Source organism: Cololabis saira, chromosome 7 (assembly GCF_033807715.1).
Source record: "Cololabis saira isolate AMF1-May2022 chromosome 7, fColSai1.1, whole genome shotgun sequence".
NCBI classification, from domain to species: Eukaryota; Metazoa; Chordata; class Actinopteri; order Beloniformes; family Belonidae; genus Cololabis; species Cololabis saira.
In genome coordinates, this window is record NC_084593.1 from 11,806,743 (window position 1) to 11,820,899 (window position 14,157).

Consider the following 14,157-nt stretch of genomic DNA (forward strand, 5'->3'; position numbering starts at 1 on the left):
TGCTGCCTCGTGGCATCTCGCTGCTGCAGTCGAGCGAAGGAGACATTAACTAACTTCTGTTTTCTAATGGAGATTAATGAAGCCAGAGGAACCCACAGACACACACACACACACACACACACACACACACACACACACACACACACACACACACACACACACACACACACACATCCCAATAGACACACTTACAGGCACACACCTGTGGTTTCACCGGGGTTTTTTTTTAGTCTTCAACACAAAAAGGGGTGAAACCCAAAGGAAAACGCTATTGAATAGAAGAAAAGGAGATAAATAAGGAGAGCGGGGCCAGAGATGAGGCAGTCGTTTACTAAACCCGCTCATGAGGACCCTGGCCGTAAAAAGCCAGAAGATTGCAGCTCGTGTTCCGCAGGGCTCTGTGTTCGGACCGCAGCTTTAATTATTATTATTATTATTATTATTATTAGTGGTGAGAAAAAGAGCACAAATCATGATGCTCCCTCCACCGTGCTTCACCATAAACGCTCTTATTTTGCTAGCTACAAAATCAACTTCTCCTCGAATAGTAGATGTTGAGGCTGATCTTGTAGGTGCCCCCCTACGGAAGAGTATCAGGGCCATGCAGGAGAAAATATATTTGAGAGGGGCACTTCGAGAAAAAAGTTGAAATGTCGAGATTAATGTTGAAATACAATTTCAATAATAGTTGAAATTTCGCCTTTTTTCTCAACATTTCCACTTTATTGACAAATCTTTGGCTTTTTTCTCAACATTTCGACTTTTTTCTCGAAATTGTACTTCAACATTAATCTCGACACTTCGACTTTTTTCTTGACATTTTGACTTTTTTCTCGACATTTTGGCTTTTTTCTCAACATTTCGACTTTTTTCTCAACATTTCAACTTTATTGACGAAATTTTGGCTTTTTTCTCAACATTTCGACTTTTTTCTCGAAATTGTACTTCAACATTAATCTCGACACTTCGACTTTTTTCTCGACATTTTGACTTTTTTCTCAACATTTCGACTTTTTTCTCGAAATTGTACTTAAACATTAATCTCGACACTTCGACTTTTTTCTCAACATTTTGACTTTTTTCTTGAAGTGCGTAATGAAAAAAAACCTTCCTCCTCTAAAATATTTTTATGTTTCTCCTGCCCTAATACTCTTCCTTGGGCCCCCTGGTGCCCCCCCTGACTGATGAAACAGAAGCACGGTGGGGGGAGCATCATGATCTGGCCCTCAACCCCTCTCCCCTCAGGGAGGGGGGCGAACAAAGCCTTCCTCCTGGATAATGTCACGGCCCACTAACTTTCCAGTAAAAGTAGAAATAGAAACCAACATTCAGTGGAAAAAACGGAGGGTGGAAGGGGGGGGTCAAACCCGTCCGTCGTTAGCGGCTGGTTCTGCTCTCGAGAACCAAACGCTGGTGGAGTTGGAGAGCGTCCTGGATGTGGGACGGAGGTCAGCCCCGATCGTGGGAAACCAGAGCGCTCCCTGCTGCCGGTTCGGAGCCGGCCTCCTGATTGGTCGGGAGGGAGAACTGGGGGGGGGCGGGGGTCTGGTTCCCGACCGCAGAGGAAGCGAGATCCCAGCAGGAGCTGGTGCAGAGGCGGCAGCGCGGAAGTGCGTCACGCTAGCAGTCATGGGCGGACGTGAGAACCACATCTGGTACCAGCGGGTCACGTGATCCTCCAGCAGGTCCAGATCAGCTGACCCCACAGCTCCACCCAGGTGGGCGTGGTTAGTGGTGGTGGTGGGAGGAGTCACGCGGGTCTGGTTTGTGATAAAGATCCAGTTTCAGTTGTTTCTGTTTATCTGATGTCAACAAACGTTTTAAATATTCATAAAGACTAAAAGAGATGACTGAAAACAGAGTACCATTACTGGTACTACTAGTACTAATAGTACTAGTACCACTAATAGTACTACTAGCGGTGAGGTTCATGGTTGGTGAGGCACTGACTCCTTTAGTGTCAGATTTACAAATATATAAACCAAAAAGGGTAGTTTATTCAATTGGCTACTGGTTATTTCATATCTCATCAGCATTCTTCCCAAAAAAACACACGCGCGCACACACGGTGCATATTACAGATACATAAAGGTAAGAAAAAACGTGCATTTGCTCTACACCCTCATGTGTTGGCCGTCGCAATTCTATAATCATACAACATAAATGAGACTATAGACACAGATTTAAATTTTGACCTTTATTGAAATATTCAGTTGTTTTTAAAATGTTTAATTCTGATACTTTAATCAATTTAATACAGATTGCTCAACAAAAAGCATGAAAAGAAAAACAAAGAATATTTTATTTGAGGCCAAAATTTAGTTTTTAAATATTCTATTGTATTGTATTTTACTTAGTCTAATCTCTTTTTTATAAGGTTGAAATTGAAAGTGTTTGTACCCGTTGGCTCACGTACGCCCCCTTCAGGGCGGCAGAGTACTATTTGCCTCACCCTGTGCCTTTTTCACTGCGGTTTTATTTCCCATCAGCAAAACTAAATATGTCACTAACAAACATTAAACTTTAATGGTTAAAGACATTAGCCAAACTGGAAAATCAGGTCAAATAAACGTATCTGCAAACATTATATTGGCGACATGCAGCGATACGGCAACCAGCACGGGCACATGCACGTATCAACACAGTTTGTGACGGATTGTCCAATCAGAGGCTCGGCTCGCTGCTCCCTCACCTCACGTTTCAGCCCCGTATTTGAACAGGAAATAGGCAAATTCTGCGATTTTGACTATAAAGATTTTTCGAAATTACATACATAAAGATCACATGGACAAATATTAATATAAATTTGATGTTATAATTATTTTACCTCCCCTGACCGCACATCCCTGACTAGTACTATTAGTACTACTACCTAGATCTGAGATTAAAACAGATTTAACAAGACTTCTGCTGTCTGCTATAAATAAATTTGATGTCAATAAATACCAGCTACCGGTCCAAGAGTTTTACTGGGCCGCAGAAAGGGGCCCAGTCCAGAACCCTGTGGGACACCAGAGTCTTCCAGAACTCTGTCTGGGTTGTTGACGGTGGTGTTGCTGTCGTTGCAGGAGGTGCTGCTGAAGCGAGCGGCCGACCTTGTGGAAGCTCTGTACGGGATGCCGCACAACAACCAGGTGAGTCGGGTCTCGGCTCGGCCCGGTTAGGAGCCGCCGGGTCCGGTTCCTGAGCCGTTCCTGACCCGTCAGGTCCGGTTCCTGACCCGCCAGGTCCGGTTCCTGACCCAGTTCCTGACCCGTCAGGTCCGGTTCCTGACCCAGTTTCTGACCCGTCAGGTCCAGTTCCTGACCCGTCCCCTCTGCCCCCCGCAGGAGATCATCCTGAAGCGAGCGGCCGACCTGACCGAGGCGCTCTACAGCGTCCCCCGCAGCCACAACCAGCTGCCGTCGCTCACAGGCTCCGCCCACTCAGGGATGATGGGCGTGAACTCGTTCAGCAGCCAGCTGGCCGTCAACATCTCCGAGGCGTCGCAGGCCGACCAGGGTGAGCTTCCTGGGGGGCAGGGGTCCGACCGGGACCGCCGTGGGGGGGGTCGCCTGGGAGACGGAGCTGCTAGAGCAGCTACAGCAGCCAGAGCCGCTAGAGCAGCTACAGCAGCTACAGCAACTAGAGTCACTAGAGCAGCCAGAGCCGCTAGAGCAGCTACAGCAGCTACAGCAACTAGAGTCACTAGAGCAGCCAGAGCCGCTAGAGCAGCTACAGCAACTAGAGCAGCTACAGCAACTAGAGCCGCTAGAGCAGCTACAGCAACTAGAGCAGCTACAGCAACTAGAGCCGCTAAAGCAGCTACAGCAACTAGAGCCGCTAGAGCAACTAGAGCCGCTAAAGCAGCTACAGCAACTAGAGCCGCTAGAGCAGCCAGAGTCGCTAGAGCAGCTACAGCAACTAGAGCCGCTAGAGCAGCTACAGCAACTAGAGCCGCTAGAGCAGCTACAGCAACTAGAGCCGCTACAGCAACTAGAGCCGCTACAGCAGCTACAGCAGCTAGAGCAGCTACAGCAACTAGAGCAGCTACAGCAACTAGAGCCGCTAGAGCAGCCAGAGTCGCTAGAGCAGCTACAGCAACTAGAGCCGCTACAGCAGCTACAGCAACTAGAGCCGCTAGAGCAGCTAGAGCCGCTAGAGCAACTAGAGCCGCTAGAGCAGCTACAGCAACTAGAGCCGCTAGAGCAGCTACAGCAACTAGAGCCGCTACAGCAGCTACAGCAACTAGAGCCGCTACAGCAGCTACAGCAGCTAGAGCAGTTACAGCAACTAGAGCCGCTAGAGCAGCTAGAGCCGCTAGAGCAACTAGAGCCGCTAGAGCAGCTACAGCAACTAGAGCCGCTAGAGCAGCTGCAGCAACTAGAGCCGCAAGAGCAGCTACAGCAACTAGAGCCGCAACAGCAGCTACAGCAACTAGAGCAGCTACAGCAACTAGAGCAGCTACAGCAACTAGAGCAACTACAGCAACTAGTGCAGGTAGAGCAGCCAGAGCCGCTACAGCAACTAGAGCAGCTGCAGCAACTACAGAAACTAGAGCAGCTACAGCAACTAGAGCAGCTACAGCAACTAGAGAAACTAGAGCAGCTACAGCAACTAGAGCAGCTACAGCAACTAGAGCCGCAACAGCAACTAGAGCAGCTACAGCAACTAGAGCAGCTAGAGTCACTACAGCAACTAGAGTCGCTAGAGTCACTAGAGCAACTAGAAAAACTAGAGCAACTAAGGCTGTCAAAGCAACTACAGGTCATGGGAAATGAAGTGACGGACGGGTGACGGACAGGTGACGGACAGGTGACTGACGGGTGACGGACATGTGTCCACCAGGGACCCGATCCCACCAGGTGTGCTGACCCCGTCTCCTCCATCTCCCCAGGTTACTCCCGTAACTCCAACAGCGTGTCGCCCCGCGGCTACGTGCCGAGCTCCACCCCCCAGCAGTCCAACTACAACACCATCACGTCCAGCATGAACGGCTACGGCGCGGGGATGACCAACCTGGGCGTGGCCGGCTCCCCCGGCTTCCTCAACGGCTCCACCGCCAACTCCGCTTACGCCAGTGAGTAGCTACACGCAGAGAGACGCTCCGGACGGGCCGGACCTCCTGACCCCTCGTCTGCATGCGTCCTCAGTTCTAACTGTTCCACGTCTCATCTAACCTCCAACGCCACTGCAGACACGCCGCCTCCGATCTCACGGGGTCCCGGGTCTGACGGGGTGGGGTGGGACTTGTGGGTAAAAGAGGCTCAGCAGACTGGGGAGGGGGGGGTCGGGGAGGGTGAACTTGCCGTTGGGGAACGACCCGTTGTTTTGGCGTCCATTTCAAGGCGCCCAGGTCTCCCTGAGACGCGCTTAGAGATGTGCGAGCTACCGCCGCACCAGGTGATGCCGACCTGCCGACCAAAGTAAAGGTGGGCGTGTCTCCACCTGGCTGAGTTTCAGTTTCCTGCCACCGAGTCTGAATGTGTGTGTCGCTATCGTCCCTCCTCCATCCCTCCATCCCTCCTCCTCCACTAACCCCACTAACATCCTCAGTTAACACTGGATCTACTTCCCCGAACACTGGCTGAACTGTCGTCGGTAGTTTTAGGATCCGTCCAGACTTTGTTTGGTCTTTATGGTTCTGCATCGTTCTTGCATCGTGTTGCAACAGTGTGTTCGGGCCTGGAGGTCCAGGTCCTGGTGTTCATTTTAGCCTCTGCTAAGCTACGATGGTAATCAGAGAACTAATCCAAACATCCTAAAACCAGGACTGGAATTAGGACTAGTAGAACTGGAACCCAAAGCTAAATCCAAATCCAAAAGCTAATCATGGCAAAGAGAAGATCAGGGACCGTTACGTCACCCGGATCGGCGTCACCGGGGCCCCTCCCTAGAGGCAGGCCTGGGGTTGGGGCTCGAAGGCGAGCGCCTGGTGGCCGGGTCTTTGCCCATGGGACCCGGCCGGGCTCAGCCCGAAATGGCGACGTGGGCCCGCCTTCCCGTAGGCCCACCACCCGCAGGAAGGACCGTGACAAGCCGGTGCCATGTGGGCTGGGTAGCAGTTGTGGCCTCAACGACCCAATCCCTGGACCAAAACCTTCTCAGTGGGGACATGGAATGTCACCTCGCTGGGGGGGAAGTAGCCGGATTTTGTGCGTGAGGTTGAGAGATACCGGCTAGAGATAGTCGGGCTCACCTCCACACATAGCTGGGGCTCTGGAACCCAGCTCCTTGAAAGGGGCTGGACCCTCCACTACTCTGGAGTTGCCCAGGGTGAGAGGCGGCGGGCTGGTGTGGGCTTGGTTATAGCCCCTCAGCTCAGTCGCCATGTGGTGGAGTTCACCCCGGTGAACGAGAGGGTCGCTTCCCTGCGCCTTCGGGTCGGGAAAAGGTCTCTCACTGTTGTTTGTGCCTACGAGCCGAACAGCAGTGGGGAGTACCCGGCCTTCTTGGGGTCCCTGGGAGGAGTACTTGATGGTGCTCCAACTGGGGACTCCATTGTTCTACTGGGGGACTTCAACCCTCACGTGGGCAATGACAGTGATACCTGGAGAGGCGTGATTGTGAGGAACGGCCTCCCCGATCTGAACCGGTGTTTTGTTGTTGGACTTCTGTGCTAGTCACAGCTTGTCCATAACGAACACCATGTTCAAGCATAAGGGTGTCCATCAGTGCACGTGGCACCAGGACACCCTAGGCCGGACGTCAATGATCGACTTTGTTGTCATTTCTTCTGACCTTCGGCCGCATGTCTTGGACACTCGGGTGAAGAGAGGGGCTGAGCTGTCAACTGATCACCACCTGGTGGTGAGTTGGATGCGCTGGCAGAGGAGGGGGTTGGACAGACCGGGCAGACCCAAACAGATTGTGAGGGTCTGTTGGGAACGTCTGGCTGAGCCCTCTGTCAGGGACATCTTTAACTCCCACCTCCGGGAGAGCTTCTCTCGGATCCCGGGGGAGGCGGGGGACATTGAGTCCGAGTGGACCATGTTCTCTGCCTCCATTGTCAACGCGGCGGCTCAGAGTTGTGGTCGCAGGGTCTCCGGTGCCTGTCGTGGCGGCAATCCTAGAACCCGGTGGTGGACACCGGAAGTACAGGATGCCGTCAGACTGAAGAAGGAGTCCTACCGGGCTATGTTGGCCGGTGGGACTCCTGACGCAGTAGATAGGCAAGCTGGCAAGCCAAGCGAGCCGCGGCTCGGGCGGTCCTGGAGGAAAAAACCCGGGTCTGGGAGGAGTTCGGGGAGGCCATGGAGGAAGACTTTCGGTCGGCCTCGAGGAAATTCTGGAGGACCGTTCGGCGCCTCAGAAGGGGGAAGCAGTACTCTGCCAGCACCGTTTATGGTGCAGGTGGGGAGCTGTTGACCTCGACTGGGGACATCGTCGGACTGTGGAAGGAATACTTCGAGGATCTCCTCAACCCGACTGACATGCCTTCCACTGAGGAAGCAGAGGGTTGGGGCTCGGAGGCGTGCTCATCCATCACCCAAGCCGTGGTCACTGAGGTGGTTCGTAAGCTCCTCGGTGGCCGGGCACCGGGGGTGGATGAAATCCGCCCTGAGTACCTCATGCGTCTGGATGTCGTAGGGCTGTCTTGGTTGACACGCCTCTGTGACATCGCATGGAGGAAGGGGACAGTACCGCTGGGGTGGCAAACCGGGGTGGTGGTCCCTCTTTTTAAAAAGGGGGACCGGAGAGTGTGTTCCAACTATAGGGGGATCACACTTCTCAGCTTCCCCGGGAAAGTCTACAGGGTACTGGAGAGGAGAATTGGCCGATAGTTGAACCTCGGATTCAGGAGGAACAATGTGGTTTTCGTCCCGGTCGCGGAACACTGGACCAGCTCTATACCCTCCGCAGGGTGCTCGAGGGTTCATGGGAATTTGCCCAACCAGTCTACATGTGCTTTGTGGATCTGGAGAAGGCATTTGACCGTGTCCCTCGTGCCATTCTGTGGGGGGTGCTGAGTGAGTATGGAGTCCGGGGCCCTCTACTAAGGGCTGTCCGGTCTCTGTATGATCGGAGCAGGAGTTTGGTTTGCATTGCCGGCAGTAAGTCAGACTTGTTCCCGGTGCATGTTGGACTCCGGCAGGGCTGCCCTTTGTCACCGGTTTGTTCATCATTTTTATGGACAGGATTTCTAGGCGCAGCCAGGGGCCGGAGGGGATCCGGTTTGGGAACCTCAGGATTTCTTCTCTGCTTTTTGCAGATGATGTTGTCCTGTTGGCTTCATTGGACCGGGACCTTCAACATGTGCTGGGGCGGTTTGAGGCAGAGTGCGACGCGGCAGGGATGAGAATCAGCACCTCCAAAACCGAGGCCATGGTTCTCCATCGGGAAAGGGTAGCGTGCCTTCTCCGGGTGGGTGGAGAAGTCCTGCCTCAGGTGGAGGAGTTCAAGTATCTCGGGGTCTTGTTCACGAGTGAGGGAACGATGGAGCGTGAGATTGACAGACGGATTGGTGCAGCGTCCGTAGTTATGCGGTCGATGTACCGTACCGTCGTGGTGAAGAGGGAACTGAGGCGAAAGGCAAAGCTCTCGATTTACCGGTCAATCTACGCACCTACCCTCACCTATGGTCATGAACTTTGGGTAGTGACCGAAAGGACAAGATCGCGGATACAAGCGGCCGAGTTTCCTCCGCAGGGTGGCTGGACGCTCCCTTAGAGATAGGGTGAGGAGTTCGGTCACCCGGGAGGAGCTCGGAGTCGAGCCGCTGCTCCTTCACATTGAGAGGAGTCAGCTGAGGTGGCTTGGGCATCTGTACCGGATGCCTCCTGGACTAGTAGAACTGGAACCAGGACTAGTAGACCTGGAACCAGGACTAGTAGACCTGGAACCAGGACTAGTAGAACTGGAACCAGGACTAGTGGAACTCAAAGGGATCTGCAGGTCCGGATCTGGAACCCTGTGGTGGAGGTTTCTTTGCAGACCCTCACCTGAAGTTGGTGAGTTAGTTCCTGAAAGATGCTGCTGGAAAGATGCACGCACACACACACACACACACACACACACACACACACACACACACACACACACACACACACACACACACACACATCGGGTCCTCGTCCTCTTAAGTTATGGATCAACTTTAGCGGAGCATGTTTCTTCCTCCAGACCTCGGCCCTCCTCTTCATCCTCCTCCTCATCCTCACCCCCCCTGCATGACTCATCTTCCTCCCGTCTGCCGCTCGCCGCCGTCTCCCCCCGCTCCTCCTCCTCTTCTTCCTCTGCTGCCATGGGCCCGTGTTCATTCTCTCCTGTCCATATGGTTTCTGCAGTCAAACAGAAGAGCGCCTTCGCCCCCGTCGTGCGGCCACAGACCTCCCCGCCCCCCACCTGCACCACCACCAATGGCAGCAACCTCCAGGGTGAGCATCCCCCCCCACGCCCCGCTCAGCCTCCGTCTGGGGGGTTAAAGTTGATCCATAACTTTTTATTGGCGTCTGACTCCACCAACATCCCTGCCCCGCCCCTCCCCCCCCGAGCTCGCGCCCGATACCCCTTTTCCACCAAACCGGTTCCAGTTCTGGTTCTGGACCAGTGCTGAGTTTGGAACCAAGCTTTCTGTTTCCACTGACAAAGAACTGGCTCCGGTTCCAAGGTAGCACCAACTCTTTGCTGGTCAAGAGGAAAGAACCGCTTACGTAAGCGGAGGGGTGGAGTTATTAAGACCAACGGCAATAGCAAGACTGGGAGACGGAGACATTTTCAAATAAGAATGAATATGTATGCAGCAAAGCATCATGGGAGGAGGAGACGACCTGTCTTTTAGAGATGTGTCCACGGAGGAGCTACGAGGACCAAGTCCTATTAGAGCAGATACCTTGTTGTTGCTGCAACTTTCACGCAAACGCAGAGACGTACGACTATTAGGGCCAAACTAAGACAAAAAAAAAAGGAAATTACGAGAATAAAGTCGTAATGTTGCGAGAATAAAGTCGTAATATTATGAGAATAAAGTTGTAATATTATGAGAATAAAGTCGTAATATTACGAGAATAAAGTCGTAATTTATGAGAATAAAGTCGTAATATTACGAGAATAAAGTCGTAATATTACGAGAATAAAGTCGTAATATTATGAGAATAAAGTCGTAATATTATGAGAATAAAGTCGTAATATTACGAGAATAAAGTCGTAATTTATGAGAATATAATTTATTAGAACTCTAACAGGAAGAGCATCTTCTCCCTGTGTTAAAATGAGGAATATTGAGCATCTTGTGAAGTTATATTTATATATTTATAATATATTTAATATTACGACTTTTTTCTCGTAATATTACGACTTTATTCTCAAAATATTACGACTTTATTTTCATATTATTATGACTTTATTCTCGTAATTTCCTTTTTTTTGTCTTAGTTTGGCCCTAATACTCCGTCGTAGAGACGTAACTGACGTTTGCAGCAACGTAATGATGTGGCTCCCCTTAGCACCCGAGCTGTGGAAAAACAAACCGATTCTCAGCTGGTTCCAAGTTGAACTAGTTGTGAACCAGAACCAGCACTGGACCAGAACCAGCACTGGACCAGAACCAGCGCAGAACCAGAACCAGACCTGGAAGCGGTTTGGTGGAAAGGGGTTAGTAGAGGATTTCAGGAGAAGTAACAAACACCTCTGAGAGCCGTTATTTAACAGGACAACCCGAGTACCCACAAGCCCCCGGCCCGTAGATCCCCCCGCCCCCCCACCGTAGAGCAGGTAACCGTTTAAAGGTAAATATAGAAACCAGAGATGGTGAGACTCACATCTAATGTGGGCCGAGCAGCGCCGGGTCATCATCCTCCCACCGCCGTGCTTCACAGCATGTTCGAGGTGTTTCTGCTGTTATGCTGCATCTGGTTTCCTTCCAACATGGCTGGCATGGCATGTGTCCCCCCCCTCCCCCCCGCCAAGACCATCGCTGATGTCTTACCCTCCTGGCACTGTGTTAACCCCCGCCTGAACGCTCCGGACCAGCAACCCGTTCATCAGTATCACCGTCAATATCACGGTTAGAAGAGAAAAAGTGATATTTAATTCCTGGGTCAGAGATGGAGTGATAACTTGTTTATAAATAAATTAGGGCTGTCAAACGATTCATTTTTTTAATTGCGATTAATCGCATGTTGTCCATAGTTAATTCGCGATTAATCGCATATTAACCGCACATTTATTCACACATTTTTTGCTGTTCTAAATTACCTTATGGTATTTTTTTTACGTTTTAATACTGTTAACTACATGAGAAAGGGCAAATATGCTGCTTTATGCCAATGTTTATTCAACTTTCCACAAAAAATAGCTTTTGACCTGAATGTAACATTCCTTCATAAATACAAACACAATGTAGTCCCCAACTTTACACTTGTAAAGACTAACTTAAGATTCCTTGTTTTTTTAAGCAGCTCAATGTAAAACAATGAACCATATGCATCACAAACATTGTACAGGAGTGTATTGGTCAGTTAAATATCCATGTAATTATGTCTAACCTCATATGGAGGAAAATAAAAGGCAAAAAAAATATCCCCTTCTCCTAAGTGGGATCAAAAACGCCTTTTTTGCAAACTGCTATCCAGCGTTGTCTGCTTTTGACGAGGGCGGGGGGCACTCTCTGCATCGGTCGTGTGTTTGGCTCCAAGTGGTATTTGAGACTCGACGTACTTCGATGGTTATTCATTTCAAATCGACAGTACATGCAAATAACTTTAGTAGTCTTGTCCAGCGAACCATCTTGCCGTTCAAAAGTCCCTTCATTCTCCATATTTCTTCGCTTTTCCAAAAAGTTCACGCAGTAGTCCACCATACTGTAACATTTCACGGACCAGACGGAGACGGGCTCTTCCACTAGCCAGTTTATTGCCAGGAAGGTAACGAATAGGTTTACAGCCATAAACAAAGAGCAAGGCAGACTACAACTCTCACTTCTCGGGCTGATTCCCCAAAAACTTGAATTAGGACCCCTGAAGAAGAAACTAGGGGTTCAGCCCCCCCCCTCCCTCCACCCACCACCGGCACCCATCCTGACATCACATGCATTCCTGTGACAGGTAGAGAGACGAGACAGGCTGATCTCCCCAACTCTCCCATATCAGGGTCGCTACAAAACCTTTCCTCCAGCTACGGGTGCCGTCGCCAGAAATTATATAATGCGCGTTTTTTTGTTTTTGTTTTAATCCTGCGCGTTAATCGTGCCTTAAAAAAATTGTCGCCGTTAAGAGGACGTTAAGTTAACCCGTTATTAACGTGCTAACTTTGACAGCCCTAAAATAAATATAAATATGTAAACCTTTATCTGACGGCTGGAGTCGTTTCATCCACTCAGTGAGAGTCAGTGAGGAGTTAACGGTTGTGTTGTCTGTGTTTCAGCCATGGCCGGTCTCATCGTGCCCCCCATGTGAGGAGGAACCCCAGAAGGCACCACAGAGCCCCCCGTCCCCCCAACAACCCCCCACATCCATCAGCCCTCACACCGACCAAGCCGTCTGAGCCGGAGCCGCCGCTGCACCGGAGTCTTCCTCGACTCCTCCTCTTCTCTTCCTTGACTCCGCCCCCAGCCCAGGAGGCCCCGCCCCTCAGGCTGGCAGAGGCCGCCGCCCCCTCAGAGGACACGTCTGACATACGAAACTGGAATCTTCAGGAGTCTGTGGGCGGGTCTGGGGGCGGGGCCTGATCCGTCCGAGCCGCTGGGACACAGGAAGTGGGCGTGGCCACCGGGAGCTTCTGTTCAACGGAAAGACGTCACACGTGTAAAATGTCGAGATGCTTTTGCACGTCAATCACTGTTTTAATTATCGCGTTTGGTTTTGTTTGACAAAGAAAAGTTTCTGCTAATCAGTTATCGGAGAAACGCCTAATCTGCTGAAGTTCTACCTGTGGAACACGTTTATCGGAACACGTTTACGTTTACCGGAACACGTTTACCGGAATGCGTTTATCAGCACACGTTTATGGCCACGTTTACACATATTTCCCCCTCTACGTTTTGAAAAATATCCTCGTTTACACAAATCTGCATAAATACGCTGTTAAGGTGCTATGAGCAGCCAAACCTGCAGGGGGCAGTGTAACGAGAAGCGTAAAGTCATGCTAGCCAATCAGAATCCTGGAAAAAAACGTCAACAAATGACACATGTGAAGCCTGAATAATATGGTTCCGCGTTAAATCGACGGCGTAGCCTACGTACGATGCCCGTCGCCGCGTACCCTACGCCGTAGCTCTGCATTGGTGTAACGCGGAACCATAAATCAGTATTGACTGCCAGTTACTTCCAAAACGGAACGAGAGTCTTTCGTTTGGAGTGACAGAGAAGTGGAGTAAGTTTTAAGTGTGACTTTAGAATATAAAACAGGTAAAATACAAGAAAATATTGACGGTGGCCAAACAAATTGTAAACACAGGTCGGACTCATGACGCTGGAGACGTTTCTGTTGCACAATGTGACGTTCTGAAGACTAAATATCCGTTTCTCTCGGTTTACAAGCAAACGTGAAAACAGAGTTTTTGAAAATCTCCATTTTGGCCGGAGTTTTCAGAATTGATCGTTTTTGGTGACTTTGAGCTTCGTTTTCGTGTAAACGAATGGCCATAACGCATGAAAACACCACCGTTTTTGCTACGTGTAGACGGGGCCTAAGTTTACCAGAATGCGTTTACCAGAACACGTTTAGCGGAACGAGTTTACCGGAACACGCTTACCGGGACACGTATCTACACGTATCTCCACTTCTCTGTCACTCCACACGAGATCTGAACGAGGTCAATGCGAATGTTGCCGAGTGTTTAAATGAGCCGTTCTGTCAGGATCACTTTTCTCCGTAAACCTAGAGCGAGAACAATCTTCAAACCTGGGGCCGGATTCACCAATATGTTCTTAAGAACAATCTTAAGAAATGTCTTAAGATTTAAAATTAAGAAGTTCATGAAAGTTGTTAAGTGCAATTCCTCAATATTTTCTTAAGAACCGTCTTAAGAACTGTCATTTCTTACGAATTTCTTATTTTTCCTACTTAAGAACTTCTTAAAATATGTCATTGCATTGCACGCGCCAACAACATATATACAGGTAGTTTGGGTCTTAACTGATGAGATAACCGATGTGCGAAAAAAAATACTATAGGGGAAAATGAATAATAATTAACTACCACGCTAACTAACATGCTAACAAACAGTTAACAGGCTCT

The 14,157-nt window shown here is 50.1% G+C and overlaps 1 protein-coding gene across 3 annotated transcripts in view; it reads left to right on the plus strand.

The window, feature by feature from the left end:
* The window catches only part of LOC133446761 (transcription factor COE3-like), a 103,394-nt gene extending 90,535 nt beyond the window's left edge, over nucleotides 1–12,859 (plus strand). For 2 of the 3 annotated variants that reach the window (XM_061724833.1, XM_061724834.1), the window contains exons 12-16: nucleotides 3,069–3,134; nucleotides 3,330–3,501; nucleotides 4,877–5,059; nucleotides 9,267–9,356; nucleotides 12,343–12,859. In XM_061724833.1, coding sequence (XP_061580817.1) covers nucleotides 3,069–3,134; nucleotides 3,330–3,501; nucleotides 4,877–5,059; nucleotides 9,267–9,356; nucleotides 12,343–12,374 — 543 coding nt within the window. In that variant the 3' untranslated portion in view covers nucleotides 12,375–12,859. The remainder of the gene's footprint in view (nucleotides 1–3,068; nucleotides 3,135–3,329; nucleotides 3,502–4,876; nucleotides 5,060–9,266; nucleotides 9,357–12,342) is intronic. The other variant, XM_061724835.1, reaches the window with a different exon arrangement.
* Nucleotides 12,860–14,157: the final 1,298 nt, after the last annotated feature.